Consider the following 23,402-nt stretch of genomic DNA (forward strand, 5'->3'; position numbering starts at 1 on the left):
CAGTTCTTCCACGAGACCCTAGCTTTAATGACTGTCTCACGTAACCATGCTGTTGCCTAACATTTGAATGAGAAGAGGAGGATTTTGTTTGAAAATCTGTAATTTTGTTATTGATAATTTTGACAACTACTTATAACAGGCACAAGAAGATGGAACCTCAATATATATATATATATATAGAAAGAGAGGGGCACTCTGACTTCACACAAATCATTACAAAGCCAATGTTTTCCTCATCTAGTAAAATCCAAAAGAAAGAAACATGAGCAATAATCAATTGAAGTTCAGACTGTCATCATGGCTAACCTTGGGTTGCATTACTTTGCTACAAGCCTTAAGTGCCCCCCGCTTCATTTTCTCTGCTTGCGCATCCCTGATGGAACAAAATTACCACATCTCACATGTGCAACTCAACAATCTAATTGTTGCTTCAGAAACAGGAAGGTTATTTGGTTTCGTATCGACAGCCGCTGCCACCTGTTTTCCTGCATGGATGATCCTATTCATTGGCCTGGTTTTTGGTTTGGTTGGTTATGGCGTGCAGTGCTTTTGTATTTCACATAGAATTCCTGCTCTATCTTTTTGGCAAGCTTTATTGCTAAATATTCTTGCAGGGAACAGCAGCTGTTGGATCAATACTTACTGTCAATTGTTAGCCACAAGAAACTTCAAGGACAGTTATCGGACGATAGTCGAAATAACATCAACTTATTCAGGGTTGAGTGGAAAGATATTGACTTCTTTAGTCGAAGGAATTGAAGGAAGGAAAGGCTCTACAAATTCCAGTATTTACCTCCTCTTGACTTGCCTGGTTCCTGTGGCCGCTGGGTTAATTGTTGCTCTCGTTCATAGTTGTCTCGAGTTCATGGAATATGGGGACTCAGATGTATTTCCAGCCGTCTTCGTTCTCATCATTGCAACTGGAGTGTATACAGTGATCGAATCCGTTGCACCATTTTTCGGGTTTGTGTCCTTGCGATTACGCGCAGTGATTTTAGCACTGGTGTTAACCATACCGTTTAAAGTTGCACTATTGACAGCTGCTGCAGACTGGTTTTCAGCAGAGAAATATCACTCCCAGGTGACACGAACGGAGTCGAATGACTCTGGCGAATCAAACCCCGAAAAGGTATCCAAAGAAGTCAAGATTGCAATAGGCGAAGAAAGAGAAGCTGATCAAAAGGCAGGGGGGGAGGTTGACAGTGACGACAAGGGCTTGTTTAAAGCAGGAAATGATGCTGGTATGAAACAACTACTGTTAAATGTGGATTTCTGGATGTTCTATTTGGTGAATGCATGTGGACCTACGCTGGGAATGGTTTATTTAAACAACCTAGAGAGAATCACCCAGTCTCGCAGCATGGGCGAAGCATCATTTTTATTGGAAATATCTTCTGCGTTTGGCTTTTTTGGAAGGATGTTGTCTATTATGTTCCACTGGTATACAAGGTTAGAGCATTTTCCACTGCTTGAAACTCTAAAAAGCTGACTGCACCTTGTAAGATGTAATAATCACGTATCTTTTTATGGAGATATTTTCCTTTGTTGATACTATATTTGTATAACCAGGGAAAAATCGGTAATAGCCAACCCAGCGTTGACAGTGCTCCTAATGATCCCCATGCCCATTGCTGTCTTCTTGCTCCTCGACAGCAACAGATGTTTATACATCAGCACCGGAATCTTGGGAACCTGTTCAGGAGCCTTAATTGCTATAAATTCAATGACAACGTCTGAGCTGTTCGGCTCCGAGAACTTGGCTGCGAAACAAACCATTGTTCTAACCAACATTCCCTTGGGCTCCCTGCTTTTTGGGTACTTGGCAGCTATTAACTTACAAAGCGAAGGTGCTGGCGATCATGGAGTATGCATAGGGCTGCAATGCTATCACAAAACTTTCATCATCTGGGGATCCATTTGCTTCATAGGAACAATTCTAAGTCTTCTTCTGCATCTTCGCACGCAGAACTTCTATTCTCAAAAATCCTAGAGTGTTGGCAATTGAAGACTATTGTTCATGTCTTCTTTGGATGATTCACACTATCAGTTCATCTAGTTCCACTTATAAGAGGCTTCGGGGGAGGATTCGTTACATTCTACATTTTTGTAACGCCAACAAATTCATTTTTACAACTTGCTACGACATCACATTCATCACCCAACCCCATGTGTTGAGTCTAACACATAACACGGAGTCGACAACTCTAGTCTAAAGAGAGGAATTTAATATAATGCTCCTATTTTCAATTTACCGTACAAAGATGATACAACTACGTCGCCTACACCAAGAGAGGCGGGTGGTGGGGGGCGGGAAACCTAAGCCATTTCACTACCAAAACCCCTCAAAAGCCAAGCTAACAGATCGACGAATGAGGTAACTCCTCTTTGTCTTGAAGGACATAATTTTTTTGGTTAGAAAGTTTACCAAGCATGCCTTCGAGTTCCAGATCTATTTGGATGCATTAATTGTTTTGGAGTGAATTTTTTTGGTCATGATAACTGTCGTTTTCCTTAAGAACCATGAGCTTCTTATAAAAACCGAGCTAAGCACAACAGGGATGAACTATACTCGAAAGTTATGATATTTGATGCAAGTATACCTACATCTCTCCGCACTGATCATACAAGACACTGTTACTCGGATGAACTCCATAACCTTTCTAAGATAAATGATACGCTCATAAATCATGAGATTTGATGCATGAACATTAACCTCTCTTTGCACTGAGATGTATGACAATGTTATTTTCCGACTTGAATCACATCAATGAATCCTAATGTGAATGTCAAGGAGTCCTTCTACATTAGGAGAGAATCTGCACGCAGTAATAGCAATCAACATATTTCTAAAACTAAGGGTACAGGTATAGTTATAATTAATCTCAATATACTCATCAAACTTCGTTCAAAAAACAGGTAAAAAAAATAAAGAGGGTAAAATTCATTTGGTCATCACTGATGTATATGAATCTGTAATGGATGGATTTCTATACCACCTCACCTTAAACTAAAAAAGAAAATAAAAAGTAGCTTCGTAACTTTTGAAATTAAACAGGTACACCAGTATCAGCTGTTACGCAAATGTTATATATTTTCCTTGATATCCTTTTTGACTCAAGTTGAGGATTTTCGTTGATAGAACAATTCTGACAATATATACTGACAAGGATGTGAATTATTGGGTTGTATTACAAATCTTCCATTGGAAGGGCTTGTATTGTTGTCGCAAACTAGTACATAAAACAGAAGAGATATCAACCTGCAGTAACAATTCAGGTTGCTTTCTTTTTCCCAAACAATAAGCTCAAAGAGTATGTATTGCCTTTTTGTGCAGCAGCTGCTAATCGATTTCCACCAATCTATGACATTTCAACCACAAATTCTATTCAAGTGGTGTTCAAAATGATGAAAAATAATAAACGTTAACAGATATTAATCGTGTGGCTGTGAATGAGAACTGGATTCACAAGGTATGATGGTGCGGTTGAAATTAGCCCTTAAATGTTTAAGTGGAACATGATGTTCTGAGAAGATACCTTGTCCATGAGCCAATACCCAACAGTTGGCATGTACTGCACTAAATACAGAACAGCTAGCACAGGCTGAAAGATGGAACGAAATATTAATATTTGCAAAAAACTATGATAGCAAGGAAATGGAAGAACTTTGTCAGCATATTCTTACACATGAAAGGAAAGGAGATATGCACATTCCATTGCAAAATCACAAGTGTGATACACAAAACATATTAGAAAATGCTAGTTTATGAGGATAAGTTTTTGTCCTCAATTTGAAAGTTAAAAATATAATATAAAATAATTCAGGGAACGCAACTTTATTATTTGCATATAACTAAGAAAATGCCATAGATGACAATAAAGTTGATAATATGCTTAGTTTCTATGGTATATTTTAGTTTCAATCGAGAACTCCTCGTATTCAGATTTTCACATAGTTATACTAAGGTCCTCATAGTAAAAGCTAGTTGACCGGTCTAGATGGGAGAATTGTATGGTCTCAAATTTGAAAGGTTGAAATAAAATCCAGAATTCTATCATCATTCCTCAAATCCTCATTTTATTAACATGGTCATCCTAAAGTGTTGCCCCATCGTACAGGCAGCATTTCTGTTTCGAGAAGCATTACATATCATTTGTTGGGGTCAAGAGTGCCGTATATTTATTAGTCAGATTATTATATTATGAACTAGTATTCAATTTGTGATAGTTCCCTAAGAGGCACCTGAGATATATTAAACACTCAACTGCTCAAATTAGAAGGGCAGGCTACTGATCTCTTACATATCCAAAAAAAAAAGGCCAAATATGGAGGGAAAACTAATCTTCTGTGCATATATGACAGAAACATAGAGTTATCCACCTTGGCCCTAGCTCAAAAACATCCCACATTCAAACTAATCATTCATGCTCATACACTTGCACATGTGTATACTGAATGCTTTAGGTTCGAAGCTGTGACTCTCACTTTACCTTTACCAAGCACACCTAACATACCATTAATCAGATAGCAAGGGAAGTTTATTTGAGTTTTACAATTGAAGCAATTTTTTAAGAAACCAGATCAATGAGGCTAAACCCTAACACAGCAAAAAAACCTAAAAGAAAACAGAGCGCATTGAAACACATCAGTACCTAGTAAAGCTAAATTAAATTTTAACCACAAGAATTACTGAACCCTGAACAGCCAGACGCAAATATTCAAGAGGCTTGTCAATTTTTCCAGGTTCGCTTTAAAACTTAACACCTAGATTTAGGATCACAACTCTATTATTAAAACCTCAATGTCTGTCATCAGGTGGCTATATAGTAAGTTATAACTAGTGTGCAGTCATGCATCATATTTCATTACACTAGATTAGGTAACGATAGACCGTTGAATGTATTTCCAGATAAATCATGATAGCCAATCCCAAGTATTTGTGAATTACATATCTTCGAGTTGAGTCTTTCAAGAAACCTGGTGCTTATCAACAATTCACATTGCTAACAAAATTAAATCTCATAGAATGATGTTATCATGATACAAGCTTTCCAATGTTTCAAGGACAGAACATACGTGGAGTGTGGTCAAATGTCACAGAAGAAATTTATTGTGATTCAAGGTTTGGTTGTATAGTGAAAGTACTAGAATCAAATTTTGTTTCATTTTATTTTAATCTAATAGAATGATTCTATAGTGAAAATACAAATACCTGGTCTGATATCCAAACTTCCTTTAAACCATGGGTTGCCGCAATAATTGTCAGTTCTGCACACCTTTCTGACGACACTCTCCTCTGTCAAAAAGAAAAAACAGCAAGATCTATATTAAAACCAAGCAGGCAGCATAGAAGTAATCAGTAGTTACTGAAGGAAGGCAGATGGATGAGAACATGTGCTATAAGAACATAACTGTTTTACAATATACCAATCTGCACAATCATAGATGTGCACCCCTTGCTGCTTCACAATATTTGGGTTGTCCAAAAGATAGCAAGAAAACAAGTTACAAGTAAAGCCAATTCCACTCATAACATTACAGTAAGAAGCTCACCTCAAAAGTACCTTTCTTTCCTGAGGTTGTCGATCCAAAACCATTTGACGTTTCTATTGGCCCAGGACAAACAATGGTCACCTTAATCCCTTTCTGACAGAGCTGCAATAACACAAGTTTAAGAGAGAACGCAAGGACTCAGCAACAAATAGGAAAACAGTTGTACAACATTCATTATAAGGTGAAACACAACAATATGGAATAATGTATTGTTTACCAATACTAAATAGCATAAACCATTACAAACATCATTACCCACAATATAGCCTCTTGTGCGTCTTGACTGATGTAGTTTGGTCCTGATGTTTGTTTTCAATAAGTATCTTGATGGACACTTGGGGGAATGGACCAGGAAAACAAACTCCTTATACCCCACTTAGTTTCAATTGGGACAAACTGCCATTCTTTTAAAGTTATAGGCCCTAGAAACTCTCCCTGTACATTATAGCACATAATAGAACCAAAAAATCATAAAGCTCTTATTCCTAGTATACCATCAAAGCACATACCATGCGGATCATCCTTCTCAGCTTGGGTACATTTCAGTTCAAGTACATACTCATCCAATCAACTTAACTAGTAACACCAACATCTTTTATTCTCTGCAATACCTACAAATCAAGGTACTCGTGTTTAAAGTTTCTTATCCACATCATACACTTATCCACATCATACACCTCTTTAAGTTCTAATTAGCTAATTGGCCAAATCACGAGCGCATATTTCAAAGTTTATTCTTTTCTGTATGTAGCATGCAACATACTTGGCACAATTAGCCCAACCACCTTCCCAAGTTCCAATTAGCCAATCCAGGTAAACATTTTTCAAAGTTCATCTGCTATCTCCAGCATTAAGGGAAATAAACCAGGCACAATTAGCACAACCACCTCTAATTCTCTTCCAAACATTAACATGAGAGAGAGAGAGAGAGAGATATCATAGATAGATGAAACGACTAAAACGGAACTATTACAAAAACATGATTGAGAATGTGTGTGTGTGTGTGTGTGATAGAGAGAGAGAGAGAGAGATTAACTGACTAAAACAGAACTATTACAAAAGCATTATGGAGAATGAGTCATCCTTCAAAATATGAAACCAAATGGAATATAATAGAAGAGAAATGCGATCTCTATCAGCTCAAGAAACTCCCCTAAAAGCACTTGAAGCATGGCACTCCAAATAAGAAAGTAAAACAATCTTGTCCCTCACCAATTGTGTGAAGTATAATGGCTTTTAAGAATTCTACCATCTCTCCAACCAGGGACATCATCCAAAGCAGCCCCTTCTTTCACACAAACCATTTTTTTGTGAAAATCAGCCAGGTCAGCAGTTTATATCCACTTATAGTGGTTTCTCTTGCATTTTATGATCTTATATAAACATGAGAACTATTCACCAGAACATTTTCCCAGTAACATCTGAGGTTATATATGGACTTTGTACATGTTAGTCAATAAACTAGAATAAGATAATCGGAAGTACTATTCTCTTATGGTATCTCTTGAATTTGGTTTCACTATTATCTTATGAAAGTTCAATGACCAGGAGTACCACCGATAACCTAATGAATTCAACGTAAAATGCATTAGTCATACTCACTATTCAGTGGTATAACTTATATAAATTTTGATATATTAAATAATAGTGGTGTCAGATTCCAAGGGTAAATGAGAAACAATAAGTTAACAACTTGCTAGTTTAAAAGCTTTATAAAAGGAAATCATATTTTTGTCATAAATTTGGAAGTGTGCCAAAGTCAAGATATTTCTATACTTGAATTTTCATGTGGTTTATTGGCTAGCCTTCCTAGTGCAGGAGATTTTTTTTCTAATGCATAGTTTTATGTTAATAAACATAACTTTCAGTGCAACCATTGAATCGGACTGAAATTTTGATAGATGATTTAGAGACTCTATTTCTCATAAGGTTAAAATTTTGTATCCATCTGAATACAAGAAAGCCTTCAAATAAAGTCCAGAAGTTCCTAATCAGAATTAATTATATTTTCCTAGTTGATTTAGAATTCTTTTTTCTATTTGATTTAGAACTCTTTCATTATTTTTTCAACTTTGTTTAGGTTGTTTTTTTCTAGTATAAATAGGGTTATTTAGCTTTTAACATAAGCAGACTACTTGAATAGAAAATATTCGATAATAAAGTTTTGAATTAGGATTTTTATAAGATCCCTTTTCAACGACAGAATTTTTTGTTCTTATGCTTGTTATTGTCTTGTGTTTCTTTTGTTTGCGTCGATTGATATGAGAACCCAACAATCCTAGATTATTCTTGTTGTGTGCTGCTAAATAACTATGGCTAGAAGAAGTTATAGAGCAGAACGTGTTAAGGTAAGAAGGATGAGAACATCCCCTCGAGAGAGAAACGTTGTAATAGAAGACATGAAAAGACATATTGCAAAATTGAAAAGAGATTTTCAAGAACTAGTGAGAAAAGACATGTGAAGACAGATTGCACAATTAACTTGTCAGGTGGTGAAGGTAAGGAGCTTGAGGGATTGTGAGAAAAGTGATCACGGATTCATGGCTAGTTTTGAGAACTCGTTTCAGAGACATAAGGTAATTTCTTGATCGGGATGAATATGATATGATATTGAAATTGAATTTTTTGATGATTCTAGTTATTAGGTACATTGGAATTAACCACCAAATATGAAATATGTCAAGGAAGAAGCTCAAGATATCATTGGGCTTGAGGGTTGCAGAAATCCTAAAAACTCTGTAAATTGGGATCCATGAGGATTCTTTCATGAAAGTGACGAATCCATTGATACTCCAAAAGAGTGTTTTGTAGCTAATTTTGAAGATATTGAAGTAATAGAAATTTTCAACCACAAAAAAATCAACGGACGAACCTATTATTTATTGCCAACAATTTGTGTCTAAAGTTGATGTTTGAAGAATTTCAAGGTGGTTTTGGCGTTGTCAACAAAGAAATGTTATTGTTGTCAAAGACAATAAAGATTTTTTTTTCTAATGAGCAGTTTCATGATAATAAGCATAACTTTCAATCCAACCATTAGATCAGGTTAAAATCTTGATAAACGATTTTAAAGGCCCTATTTCCCATAAGGTGGGAATTTTGTATCCATCCGAGTATGGGAAGGCTTTCAAATAAAACCCAAAAATTAATGTTCAAGATTTGTTATATTTGTCTAGTTAATTTAGAATTCTTTTTTCTATTTGGTTTAAAATTATTTTATTATTTTTTCAGCTTTGTTTATAATTTTTTTCTAATATAAATAGGGTTATTTAGCTTATATTCTAGACATACTATCTAAATAAATAATATTCAATAATTAAATTTTAAATTTGAGTTTATGTGTGATCCCTTTTCGACAGAATTCTACGTTATTGTTCTTGCTATCTTCTATCTTCCTTATGTTACTTTATTCATAAATTATTCATTTTATGGATCAAAACAAATGCAACCTTTTTGGCCATTATTGCAATACTTTTATGTTATAGTCACACATAGCAAGAATTCTAGTCTACCACAATGAGCAATTCCCAACACATTTGACTTAGAAATAATATATATACCTCAGAACGCAAGGAATGAAAGTATCCATTTAGAGCAAATTTTGAAGCAGAGTATATGGCCTGACCCGGGGTAGGTGTCTTGCCTGCAGCACTGCTCATCTGCATGCATAGTGCATTTAAAAAGTTAAGTGTATCAACGTGGATAGATGATATGTACAATTATAAAACTAATGTATTTTTTTAGAGAAGGGTGTGAGGCAAGAGCTCTAATATAGATAATTATTAGATTTCCTTGTTTTTTATATATATTTTGGTCCTTTGTTTATAATATACAAATCAAAGCAATGTAGCTAGGAAACTAAGAAAAGAGAACACAACTTTCTAGCAACCAATCTCATAAGTGACAAGAGTTACAACGGACTATAAGAAACAATTGGTTTATGTGTAAGGATCATTCAGTAATAATTTACTTATCAAGTTGAGGTGTACATCCAAAACAAATACTGGTTAAAATATATATCACTAATCCAAACATACCACAACAAAATGACCCCGCCCCCGGCTCAGCATAGAAGATGCCAATAGTCGTGTGAGAGATATTGGCCCAAGGACATTGATGTTGAATGTAGCCTACTTCCATGATAGAAGCACCATTAGTAGTTTTACAAGAGAGTCGCAGAAAAAAAAATTGATAGTATCATATTAGTGATCCTTTGATGAATGCATCTTGTTGACTGAACTCAACTTGTAACTAAATGCGGGCAAGACAAAGCAAAATAACTCAAGTAAACTAGTGTTATTTTTTAAGCGAATGGACTAGATCATCATCAGGATGCCTACTTCCTTGATTTGATACCTTGAGACTTTCCTCATTCACATCCAAAGCTGTTGATTTCTGCCAAAAAGAAATAACAAAATAAAGTCATTCACCACTGGAAGACAAATCAATTTTACAAGCATATCAGTAGGTTATCACAATGATGCATAAAATAAACAGAACCTTAAGACCTTAAACAGTTTACCACATGGTATTGCTGCATATTCAATGCTTCCAAAGACATGTATACTACGTAACCTGAATTGACATGAGGAAGTCTTGATTGATGAAATATTTCTACAAATCTCTAGTTAATATTGTGTTTGCAGAATCAAAATGTAGTTATACTGGATAACACACTGATCATCCCTACGCAGCATCCACTTTTAGCACAGAGTAAATAAATTGAAATAACAAGGCAGCACAATCATGAAATTTAATCGATGGCGATAAATTCGCTTTCCCAAAATCTTCATGTTTTTTTGTCACAACAAAGAAATCTTAAGGCTATTCTAGGGCTTATGACCAAGCATTCTCACATCTTAACATAAGTAAGAAAACAAAATGAATGAAACTTACACAACCTCTTAGGGCATAATGCTACTTGTTTTTTGGTCATCAACAACCAAGAATGCAAATACTATATCACATGTGTAATCACATTCTTTGATAGGGAATGGCAATAGCAGGCAGGCTACAGTGAAAGAGGTTCAGATAAAATTATCCTCACAACAATTAGAACCACATACCATTTCTTTTGCAATAGCCAATGGTACTTTCATCATTTTTAGTTTTTGTATAATTCAGGCAACCCTCCACCTCCACAAACACAAATATTTGCTTTATTTACTTTTTTGCCTCACTCAATGACAAGTTTTTGTCTGCCATCCACTCATCACCACAAAGATCTCGGTCCGGGAGGACAATTACCGTGACGTCACACACATGCGACATTAGTTATGAGTACTTTTAGATAAAAATGCACACACTTGAGAAAGTAGAACTGCTCTCTCAAGAATCAATTTCAATCTCTCTTTGAAAACACATCACATTTGAATCTCAAATCCCTTTGTAGAAAATGTGAAAGCCATCATGGATAGTTTTGTTTGTGTTATCTTCTTTTAACATCTCGAATTCTCATCATTCTCCACATCATTTCCAGCAAGGTTGTTACTTCTCTTGACCTCAACTCAGTCATTCTTTTCTTTTCTTCTACATCATATCCTCTCATTTTCCATAATCCTAACTTAATTTCCCAAGCAATCCTCACCTATAGTGTCTTTCTAACACCAAATCCAATGGTTTTTTGTCAGTTCTCCTACAATTTCCTAAGCCTAAGTTTTGCAATCAGCAGAAGCACCTTTTGCCCTCAAATACATCAAGTTTCAATTCAATCAACAAACTATAAGGCATTGTTCCATTCCTCACATGAAAAACAAAATTTACCACGCCCAAGCACATAAGGCAGATTATTAAGAACATGTCTATCAGACAAAAGGTACACAAGAAGTTGGTTAACAGTGTTTTCATTCTAGAGGCATAGGATTGCTTCTGGGCATAGTGCACCATTGACCTCCAGCCCATACAGTCAGTATAGACTGATACGGGACACCCTCCAAATGGTTGATAATTTGTTAATGGTAGGCAGGAAATTAAAAAACAAAAAACAAATGCATCTTTCAAAGGAAAAAGTAAAGCAGCTTCAAATTACAAAATTTAAGAGATTGATGAACAATTTATGCTTAAAACATGAGTAAATTGGTGCAAAAACAAGGGCCATGTCAGTGGACAATATATGTATGAACCAAGCCTCGCTCAAATCATGACCATGGAGATCCATTTTTATTTTATTTTTTTCGTCGTGAATGAAAATAAGTCTCTCAAAATGGGAAGTAAAGCGAGATACCCACTATAAAAACTGTTGTTAGTTTGTAACAATGTTTTCAAAGCAATGTTTTAAAGATGGTAAAGTGAACTAGAGGTCCATTATTTGATGAAAGGTAGTGAAACATTCACAACCTTGTTGAAGAATCACAGCGGTGCATGATAACTTGATAGGACATACTGAAATTTGCAATGAGTTAGCAGGTTCCTTAGCTAACTAAGAGCAGCTATTGATTTTGTAACATGATTTCCCTTTACTTCTTTATCACTAGACTACAATGACCATTAGAAAATGTCTATGCACGTGCCTCTTTGGCTGATTATATACATGTATAGCAATGTATCACTATCCCAGATCAAAAATTTCATACTTACTGGTCGTTCATAAGCTGCATTGTGGATCATATAATCAACACCAGCACCAGAGAAAAAGGACTCTGCTTTCTCTACAGCCTCCTTAAGAAACTCTTCACCTGATGCCAAATCCAAAGGTATAATCTTTACTTCACCAGGTGCATGTTTACCTGCAAGTATAATAAGGGCCTGTTAAAAAACTAATAAAGAAGGAAATGGAAGGCCAAGCTCCACATTGGATGAATTGATATACCAGTAAGTTGGTTCTTGACACGCTCCAATTCTGCTTCATTCCGTGATGAAAGAATTAGTTTGGCACCTAAACTTGCCAGTTGTTTAGCAAGAACCTCACCTGAAACCCACCATGAAAAGTGAAAGAGATGAGGAGTTTATCTAGGACAAGGAAATTAAGAAAATCTCAGACATAAAAACACATCACACAACAGATATGGAGGACAAAAGCTTCATAAGGACAGTCCGGACCAGAAAACCATTTTCCTATACGGCCAGATTTTCTCATAGCAGTATTGTGCCGTTTAATTGCACAAAACACAATGACCATATAAATTGACAACCATAGGATTTTTGGGTAAGAGATGTAGTTGCAAACACATTATATGCACTCAGAAAATAGTTGTAAAAGAAAAGATTAAACTTATCAGTATCACATAAAATAAAAAAAAGGGCACACCAATTCAATGGTTAACTTTTTAATTGCACATGCAAGCTAAGTTATTTCTGATCAGAGAAAATGAAATCCCAAGCTATGTATTAAAATCAATCAAATTCGACAAAAATACCTCAAGAATTCAAAATGGGAATTTCCATACCTATTCCACGGCTGGCTCCAGTAATCCAAACAACCTAAAAAAACATCTGTAATAAGTATACAAAACAAATACATATATATATACACACACACACACTTCAATGTTTCAAAACAATACACAGATTATGATATGAAATCGAAAGAAAATTAAGAGAAAAAAAAAGAGACAATATTTTAAATTGGGTTTTTCACCTTATCTTCAATTTCTTCACGCTTTGCATGCCTCTTTGACATCAAAGTGAAATCCCCTTAAATTTAAAATCAAATTTTAACCAAAAAAAAAAGGAAGAAGAAGAACACCCCCATTAAAAATAGATACAGTGAGCTCGCAATTGACATGTAAATGGATGCATATGATCTCAGTATACATACCATCAGAAGTGAGGAACTTGTAGAGTAAAGCAACGAGAAGGAGAAGTGAGAGAAAAATGAAGATCATTGTTCGTTGTTTGTTCTTCGCGTTTCTCTTGGGTTATTGCGAGATAGATTGATCCCAAAAATACCACAGGGACGTTTTGGATATTGTCCGAGGTCACAAGGACACCATTTGTTTTCTAAAAGCATCTATCTCCGATCGGAGATGCTAGCCAAATTGATAATATAATTTTTTAAATAATGTAAATAAAGTATTTTTATTTATATGCATTTTAATAGTGAAAAGTTATTAAGAATATCTAATTTTATTGTAATAAATTTGATATATAATTATTTTAATAATATAATATGACTGGATTAATTTATCAAATCTAAAAATAACTAATTAATTTTTAATCAATTTAATATTAAATAGTAAAATTTAAAAAATCAATTAAAAATAAATTTAAGTTAATTCAAGTAAACTTGTCAAACTCATATCACAGGTAATAAAATTAGAATAATTTTATAAAAAATAAATTTAAATAAAATCAAAAAAATAGTTAAAAAAATATTATTGTGTTAAAAGGAGTGCTAAATAAAATATTATTATATCTTTTTTCTTAGAAAAATATTATTTCTATATGTTTTGCAAAAATACAAAAATATTATTGCAAATAATATTTTTGTATTTTTGCAAAACATATAGAAATAATATTTTTCTAAGAAAAAAGATATAATAATATTTTATTTAGCACTCCTTTTAACATATAAAATAAAAGGAGTTAAAATAATATATTTATTATTATTTTTAACTCTTAGATGCTATAAGCCTATTTTTAAAATTTATTTTATTTAATTATATAAAAAATAAAATAAATTATTAATACAATTAAAACATTTGAGGTGTTCACACCTCAATTTTATTTTTTATTTAATTTTTTTATTGGGTTTTCTTTTCAATTCAAAGTACTTTTATAAATTTAATTTTTTTACTTTTACTATTTATTTAATAATTATAGCACAGTTTCAATAGATTAATATTTCACAAAATATAAAATAGTATTTATAATTTTGAACACGAAAAAAAATAAAAAAATAAAAAATATATTATTAAAAACGATAAAAATAGAGCATAGAAAAAAGACACAATTTATCATTGATTGCAATAATTATCCTAGTGTTTTCTTTTTTCTTTTTTCTTTCTTTTTAGTTTAATTGTTTTTCATTTAATAATATTTATTTTCAATTTAATCTTTTTACATTAATTAATTTGAGATTGGGTTTGATATTTTATTTTAGTTGCCTTTAAATAAGGCTCTTACAATATTAAAAATAAGTTTTGACATTGAATTAATGATTAATTTAATAAAATAAAATTTAATTTTATTAATTCAAACTAATTAAAATCTTGAGACTGAATTTCAAACTAAAATAAGTATTCAAGTTTTTTTTTCTTAGAAAATAATATTTTTATCTTAACTTTCCAACTCAATTTTTAATTATAATCAAAATTTATTATTATTTATTAATATATATAATTTTTAATTTATTTTTTTAATGCACATATAAATGTTTTAGTTTGCAGTAAAAATAATTGATAGTGATAAAAACTTTAACGATGTCTGTACCTTTTTATTCACTGAGAAAAAATGTTTTATACGTACGTAAGGCAGTGAATCAAACTAGTATTTGCAAGTAAAGATTTCAATTTGAAAGAAAACATTTATTTTGTTAGCAAGAATTTTTATTTTTATTTATTTTTTCATTTTATTTTAAAATTTTTTTTTATTAACAACATATTTTTTGAAATAAAAACTAAAAATAATTAGGATAAATCCTAGTAAGAATTTCAATAATTTGAGTTAAAAAGAAAAAAATATATCTCTCAAATCAAAATCCTATTTTTTCTTATTGTGTATTTCCTTAATTAGAAAAATTATCTCTTAAATAAATAATTATTATGATCTAAACAGTAATTTCAATTAAGAAAAAAAAATTATGACTCGTAATTATAGAAAAAAATAAAATGATGATTAATTGAGAAATTCATGTTAGATATTTATATTTATATTTATATTTATATAAGATTTTCTTGTCATTCTATAATCATGAGCATATTTCTTAAAAAATTGCATATAGGTTAACATATAATAATTAACAAATTAATAGTTACTATTACATTAAAAAAACTATAATCTTAAATTAAAATAATGTCCCAATTGGATAATTTCTTAAAATTATTTTATGAATTTTATTTATAGTAAATTTGTATTCTAAATTAAAAAGAACAATCTAAGAAAGAACATTGATAAGTTTTAAAAAAGATGCCATCACATATGCCACTTAAAACAAAATATCTTAGACATAATTAGGAATGTTTATGGTTTGGTTTGGTTTAGTTCGGTTCGATTTAGATTTAAAAAAATAATCGAACTGAATTATATTAATTTTGTAAAATATTAACCGAATCGGACCTAAATTCGATTCAAACTAAACCAATTTGGTTCTATTTTTTTTGGCAAAAAACTCGGAAATATAATCCCATTATATATGAGTTTTTTTTTGTTTTTTTTAAATGGACTTACATTAAAATTAGGCTTTAAAATTACAATCTATATAAGCATAAATATAATTTTATTATATCTGCAGTGGATTTTAATCAGTCCACCTCACTACGTTCTTCATTGTTCAATGTCAGATAGCATCTCTAATTAGCACGAGAGCATTTAGATTAGATGTCTGAAGACTAGGACCACTCTAGGAAGACGGAGGTCATGGGGTCGAAACCCACCAGCAAGGTGAAGATTATGATGGTGGCGGTGGTGGGGCCCCTGGTGCAGGTGAATGCATAGAGGTTGGGGGCAGTAGATTCATAATCTCCTTCACTGTTCCTCCATTTTTGCCTCCTTGAATTCCAAAAGAAAACCATAAAAGAAGAAGAAGAAGAAGAAGAAGAAATTCTCTAGTTTAGTCCTTTTGTTTATTCTAAGTTGAGAAATTAGTGAAAACAAGACACAAAAGTTTAGATTCTTACATATTCCATCAAGAGGTTTCCATGTCTCTCCTCCAAACTCCTGACCTGCAATTTATAAATAACAAGAGTGATTTGTTTTTTCAAAAGTTGCATTCATGAAATTGAAAACGCATTTTATATATCACTAACCTTCTTTTTATAGGTTTCGGTTTGCGTTTTGATAACATGGTACTGTAAACTATCAAAGAATGTTGAAATTGTTAGTATAAGCTGTTAATTTAACAAGGCATGTTCCTACAATATGAATTGATCAAACTGAATCCTCTATTTTTCACTAATAAGGCAGTGTTGTTTCTAGACACTGAGAACACTGGAAAATATCCAGCGACTTTACTATCAATCTCTTGTATTAATACAAAAGTAAATGCTAATAACATGTTATAACCTCCTTCCCTCCCTCACCAAAACACAGTAACTGAAACAAAAAATAAAAAAATTACGTATTAATCAAACATCAAATCAATTACATAATCCAGTAAACACCCAATTTTTCATTGAAACAAATTAATATAACCGAAACATCCAAACTCAATCAAAGCAAAACATGCCAATCATCATAGAAACTGTACAACCAACTTAAATGCAAACACAAGCAAACCAAAACCAACCCTATTGACCAGCGGGAAGAACAACACAAGAGTGCCAAAAAATTATTCAAGAGCAAATAAGCAAAATTGAAAAAGTAGAACTAAATTTAGTATAATATCTAATGAATGAGCTATAAGGATAAAATTTACCTTATTGTCTTTTCTCTAATGCAAGAGCCCTTTTCTTCTGCTACAATTTGCAAGAATAGAAGAGGATCGCGACGGCTTACGCAAAATTAAAAAGAGAAGAAAAGCCAGAAAAATGAAGAGGTAAGTTTGTGTTTGGCTAGAATTTAGATGGAGACAGATGCTTGGAATTTGAAAATGAAAGGAAGATTAAGAATTAATTGAAAAGAAGATTCTCAATTTCTCAAGGGTCAGGGCAGCAGCTTTTTGCGAGGGCATGAGGGGTTATGTTAGAATTTAACTATTTATACCCCTCACAAATTTTTATAACTTTTAGGTTTTTGTTGGTCCGGTTCGGTTTGGTTTGTTAGTTTCTGTTTTAAAGCCAAAATCAAATCGGATCTGTTAGAATTTATGGTTTTCAAAATCGGTTTAATCGGTTTTTCATCTTGGCTCGATTTTTTTAGTTAATTTTTCTTCAGTTTTCTTGGTTATTTTGAACACCCCTAGACGTAATAACTAAGCCTACAAGGCCAACCTTGAGGACCTGATTTTTTTTTTTTACTTGGTAGGCTACGTATCATATATTTTTTATTAATAAAATATTTTCTTAAATAAAAACTAAAAATAATTAGAATAAATACTAGTAAGAATTTCAATAATTTGGGTTAATGAAGGGTTAATGAAGAAAAAATATATCTCTAAAATCAAAATCTCATTTTTTTTCTTACTGTGTATGTCTTTTAATTATAAACATTATTTTTTAAAATAAATAATTACTATGATCTAAAAGTAAATTTTAATTAAGAAACAAAAGCAATTATTACTCGATAATTTAAACGTGATTATAGAAAAAAAATAAAAGTTGATTAATTGAGAAATTCATGTTAGATATATATATATATATATATATATATATATATATATATATATATATATATATAAGATTTTAATGTCATCTTATAACCACATATTTTTAAAAAAATTGCATATTAGGTTAATGTATAAAAATTAACAAATTAATAGTTAATATTGCAATAAAAAAAACTCTAATCTTAAATTAAAACAATGGCCCAACTGGATAATTTCTTAAAATCATTTTATAAATTATATTTATAGTAAATGTTATTCTGTATTAAAAGAAACAATTTAAGAAAAAAATTGATGGGCTTTTTTAAAAATTCCACACACACCTATATGCTTGGCCCAAAACAAAAAATCTAAGATATAATTAGGCGTACAAAGCTAGCCCCATGAGCCTCTTTTTTTTTCACTTGGTAAACAACATATTATCTATTAACTATTTTTTAATAAGATGGATAACATGTCATCTATTTGAGTAGATAACATGTTGTCTACTAGCATGCTTTTTGGCCATTTTGATAACTATAAATCATCAACCAACTATTTTTTTAATAAGATAGATGACATGTCATCTACTTGAGTAGATAACATATTGTCCACTAGCATATTTTTTGGCCATTTCAATAACTAGAAAATCAAAATCTAAATTTTGTTACCCTAAAAATTTATTTTTTTAACTTGTTTTCACATTAAACACCCTCAAAAAAATTCCAAATAACCTTAACAAACCCATTTTAGATCCTAAAATACTCTGTATTCATCCTAAAAAAATTTCAATCCGAATTAAAAACACTTTCTAAGATCCAATCCATTTTTTTGCAACATTACTAAAAGGTTCAAAATTATCTCAATGGAATTAATGTAAAATTATTAACATTAAGATTTGTCTTGTTATAATTGTAACGTGGTCGCCAATCTCTTTATCACTTTTTTTTTGTGATTTTATCTCTCTTCTCTCAACATCTAAGAAATGAAATAAAAAAGATAAGAAGTTTATGATGAAAACAACAATTTTAAAATGACTCACACCACCAATTATGCATGAATTGCAATCATTTTAGGGAGTCCTTGATCTTTCAATTTCTTTCGCTAAAATTCTACTTTGTAAAATTGATATTTCATTTAATGTCAAAAGTTTCTTAGATATTTTGCATATGTGAAAGCATGTAAAGAGAAGTAAATCACAACACAAAATAATGTCAACTTTAATGGCACAAATAATATAGCATAAAAATAAAGTTTGATAATAATAATAATAAAAATACAAAATTGTAGAATGAACACTGTCGTCTATAGTTAATTGTAAGAGAGGGAATAATGTGGAATAATATAGTTGTGTCCGGTTTTGATTTCCTATGTAATTATTCGCACATGTTTTCATTAATTCCTAAAAAATATTTTTTTACTAATTCAATTAATTAAACATGAATATTTTACATTTCAACTATTTGAGTATAATTTTTCAAAATAATTTTTTTTTATTCAATCAATTAATTTTTTAACAACATGATTCATTATTATCAAATTTTCTTTCATTTCTTTTAATATTATCACCCATCCAACCTTTTGGATTGAGTAATATCCTTTTTAATTTAGGCTAACTATACTTAATTGATTAAAATTTAGACCACAACATAGGCTGAAGCTAGATCATAAAAAGTAAAGGAACTATGCTAACAAGTTATTTTGTTTTAATTCAATTTTTACTTTTTTTTCAAAAAAAATATTGACAGGTATTTTAATTAAGAAGTTAAGTAGCATGATGTGTAATGAAATCATGTTTCTTTATTTGTATCCGTCGCTTAGCCTTCTATTTCAATCTTTGTTTATTATTAATGATTTTTTAGTATTTATTAACACATATGGTGATCAATTAATTTTATTGAACATAGATCAAACTTTTCAATTCACATTATAGATTTTTCATCATATGTAAAAAAACTTAATAGCATCCATATTTTTTTATGCTAGATTTAACTTTTGATCCGACCAACAAAATAGTGCATGCACTAGGACTAATGATAACTAAAAGTAAACAATTTTAGTTGATTACAAGCTGCTTCACTCATAAGTTTAGTATTCCAGAGCTTGTGTTGAACCTTCTGAAAAATACAAACATAGCTTCACTTTTGTTTAGTATTTCAGAACTTGTGTTGAACATTACAATGAAGCCTGTTGTTTTTTTCTTGCCAAATGATTTACATATAACAACACCATGCTAATCTCATGATCATATAAGTAAAACATTTTTTTTGCATATGCTTTTTTTTTAATTGAATTCAAAGTCCCAATGTTCAACATACCTTTGAATGTCACTAAGCTGCAAAACACTACCCCATACTGCTTTTACTTTTGAACAACTAAAAAATAAATGACTTGTATCTTTCACAACCTGATTGCAAAATAAACAATTAAGATCTATACTCCTCTCTATATTTATTTATCAAGCTTTAGATGTCACCATGTTTAAAATGGTGAACCAAGCTATAAAATTATATCTCGGGATATGAAATTAATATGTATCTAAATAAAAGAATCTAAAAAACAATTCATATTAGTTATTTGTCTAGTTTAACAAAAACAATTTAAATAATATAAACATAAAATTAAACTAAAATCTTAAAACACAACAAGCATGTTTGAACAAAAATTGCATAACAATATTTAAACTAAATTTGTTAAGTATCACTTAATTGTTGAAGCATTAAGAATCTAATTCAAATGAAAATTGTTGTTTTCAAGGATCAATAATTTGTCTTAAAGTCTTATTGCTCGTCTTTTGATGCAAACAAAAAATTGCAACTAACCTTCCAGTTTTCTAACAACACCACCTTATTTAATTGCACTCCTAAACAATGTCAATTAACTTAAGAAAGTATTACTCAAAATCTCTCTATAAAAATAAAATATATGCTCTATAGTAGAAGAAAAAACAAAGGAGAAATAAAGCTTAAATCTAAATAAGGTAATTTCCAAAATTGAGCTGAAGAAGAGTCTAAAAATCTTTGTAAAACACTCTTCCTTCATGCCTTTTTTATAGTGGATTTTGAAACCAAAACTGATGTGGAATTACTCCAAAATTAATTTTCACCATTTATTAACCATAGGGTATGTTTGGGAACGCGGTGCAAACCATATTCCCTTAAATTTTAAATTTATTTTTGCTTAAAATAAAAAAAATATAAGTTTTCAGAACGTTTTGATATACTACTGTAAAAAATGATTTTTAAAAAGTAAAAAAACTTTATTTTGATGCATTTCTAAGTAAAAAATACTTTGAACTGCTACCGCTACCGCTACCATAATTTCAAACACACCTAATTACCCAACATAAAAACAAAATTAACCTTATAGTTTTTGGGTTCAAATTTTGACATTTTCTGTATAAATAAAAATTATCCAAGTTCAAGAAGAGGATTATTCAAACTTTTTATTCATGGGCTATACAAATACAAAATGAGCTAAAACAAATAATTGTTTATGGGCCAAAAAATTATTTAATAGTAAACTCAAACCTAAGCCTAAAATAGACTAGTAAAAAATGATTCTTTATAAGTCAAAAATTATTTTTACCATAAACCCAAACACAAACTCAAGCCCAAACTTAAGACCTTGTGTCTGGGGCTCGAGGACTGGGTTCAGACCTAACTACGCTAAGTGAGCACTTGTATATGGCTTAAGATCAAAGCTTATTTTGCCTAGGTCCTCTCTCTTATAATAGTTTATGCACTTTATAAGCCCGTTTTTAACTTTTTAACTTCCTTCATAAATGCTTCAGAGAATTTCAACTTTGTTCACTCATAGAGGTGATTTCATTAGGAGTGTTTTGCTATGCTTTAGTTAGTATACCAAAATATTAAAATCACTAATAGCAAAACTCACAATTTATCACAACACATCTAACACCTTTTTTATTTTGCGAATAACCAGGAAATAATAATTTATGAGTTCCATTAAAAATATTATATGAATTAACTTTTCCTTTGAATCTAGATCTTGGGATCCCATGTCAACTAGTTAGAGTTATTATCATTACACTATTTCATTCTTAAAGCCTTTAAGCCAATTTTCACCAATGAATTATACATAAGCTCTTTTAGCAAACCTTTAGTTAGCAAATCCACAATATTCTTCCTTGACTTTACTAATTGCATTTGAAAACAAGTGTTTAATGTTACTCTCTCTCTCTCTCTCTAACTTTAAAGAAGGCTTCATCTTTAACTTTATCAAGAGTAATAAACTCTTATTTCATTGCGGATCATGTTATACATATTTGCTTAGAGGATTTTCATGACATAATTGCTCCATCAAGTGTGAAGATATATTCATTAGTGGATATTGAATTCTTAGTGTCGGATATCTAATTCACATCAGTATACCTTTCTAGGATCACTAGGTATTCAATATAGTATAACCCATAGTCTAAGATGTACCTTAAATATCTGAGTTCTATATTTATTGTTTTCCAATGATCATACTTAAATTACTAGTACATCTACTTAGTTTACTAACTAAGTATATAATATCTAGTTTGTATAGTTTATAACATACACCAAACTCTCTTAAAAAAAAGCTTAGTTAACAAATCCATAATATTTTTCTTTGACTTTACATGGCCAATAAAAATAATTCAATTCGAGAGCGAGTGTTTAATGATATTATGTATATGATGTCCATGTTTAGACTTACCATTATACATGCTACTTTGCACCCTTTCCATTGCTGACTAATTGTCGTAATGGACATAAACTGCTTATACTAGTTTTGGCCAACATGATCCTCTAAAAAATTCGAAACCTTTTTGGTTTCCTTTCTAGCTTTATCAAGAGTAATAAAATCATATTTCATTATGGATCTTATGATACACATTTGTTTAAAGGATTATAATGACATTGTTGCTCCAATATGTGTGAAGACTTTATCCACTAGTGGATTTTGAATTCTTAATGTCAAATATCAATTTCACATCACAATACCTTTTTAGTACTACTAGGTATCCAGTTTATTATAGCTCATAGTTTAAGGTGCATCTCAAATATTTGAATTTTTTATTTAATGTTTTCCAATGATCATACTTAGATTACTAGTACATCTACTCAATCTACTAGCTAAGTATGCAATATCTAGTTTGTGTAGTTTATAATATACATCAAGCTTCTAATTATTCTATAATATTCCAATTTTTTATTTCATTTATTTTTAAATAGATAAAAACTTATGTCTATTGGTGTTTGATAGTGCTATCATCACATTTAAATATTTCTAGAGAATTTTCTCAACAAAATAAGATAGAAATAAAACTAATCCATAAGATGTCATAGTAATTTTTATTTCTAGTATGACATTTACAACACTCAATTATTTCATGTTAAACTTATTAGTTAATATTTTCTTAGTATACTTAATAATTTAATTATTGCTATAAAAAAACTAGCATATCATTCATATAAAAACATACAATGACGTAACATTTATTTGTACTTTTCACATAAACACA

General features: G+C 31.0%; 2 protein-coding genes across 3 annotated transcripts; one reads left to right on the forward strand and one right to left on the reverse strand.

The window, feature by feature from the left end:
* Positions 1-262: 262 nt before the first annotated feature.
* On the forward strand, positions 263-1,737 carry LOC133669922 (protein NUCLEAR FUSION DEFECTIVE 4-like). Its single transcript, XM_062090253.1, has 3 exons — positions 263-1,318; positions 1,417-1,449; positions 1,570-1,737. The coding sequence occupies exons 1-3, from the start codon at positions 263-265 to the stop codon at positions 1,735-1,737; spliced, it is 1,257 nt and encodes a 418-aa protein (XP_061946237.1).
* A 1,278-nt stretch (positions 1,738-3,015) lies between these two features.
* On the reverse strand, positions 3,016-13,522 carry LOC133670009 (uncharacterized). 2 transcript variants are annotated; one of them, XM_062090390.1, is made up of 12 exons: positions 13,310-13,522; positions 13,130-13,185; positions 12,939-12,972; positions 12,362-12,460; positions 12,130-12,278; positions 9,910-9,948; positions 9,591-9,683; positions 9,114-9,212; positions 5,554-5,655; positions 5,213-5,296; positions 3,537-3,602; positions 3,016-3,359 (listed from the first exon to the last, which is right to left on the reverse strand). In XM_062090390.1, exons 1-12 carry the CDS (start codon positions 13,374-13,376, stop codon positions 3,273-3,275), a joined length of 975 nt encoding a protein of 324 aa, XP_061946374.1. In that variant the 5' UTR covers positions 13,377-13,522; the 3' UTR covers positions 3,016-3,272. The 2 variants fall into 2 exon arrangements, with proteins under 2 accessions (XP_061946374.1, XP_061946375.1); XM_062090391.1 differs by lacking the exon at positions 13,130-13,185 and having other exon boundaries at positions 13,310-13,510.
* Between the last annotated feature and the right edge of the window lie 9,880 nt (positions 13,523-23,402).

Source organism: Populus nigra, chromosome 12 (genome assembly GCF_951802175.1).
Source record: "Populus nigra chromosome 12, ddPopNigr1.1, whole genome shotgun sequence".
Classification (NCBI taxonomy): Eukaryota; Viridiplantae; Streptophyta; class Magnoliopsida; order Malpighiales; family Salicaceae; genus Populus; species Populus nigra.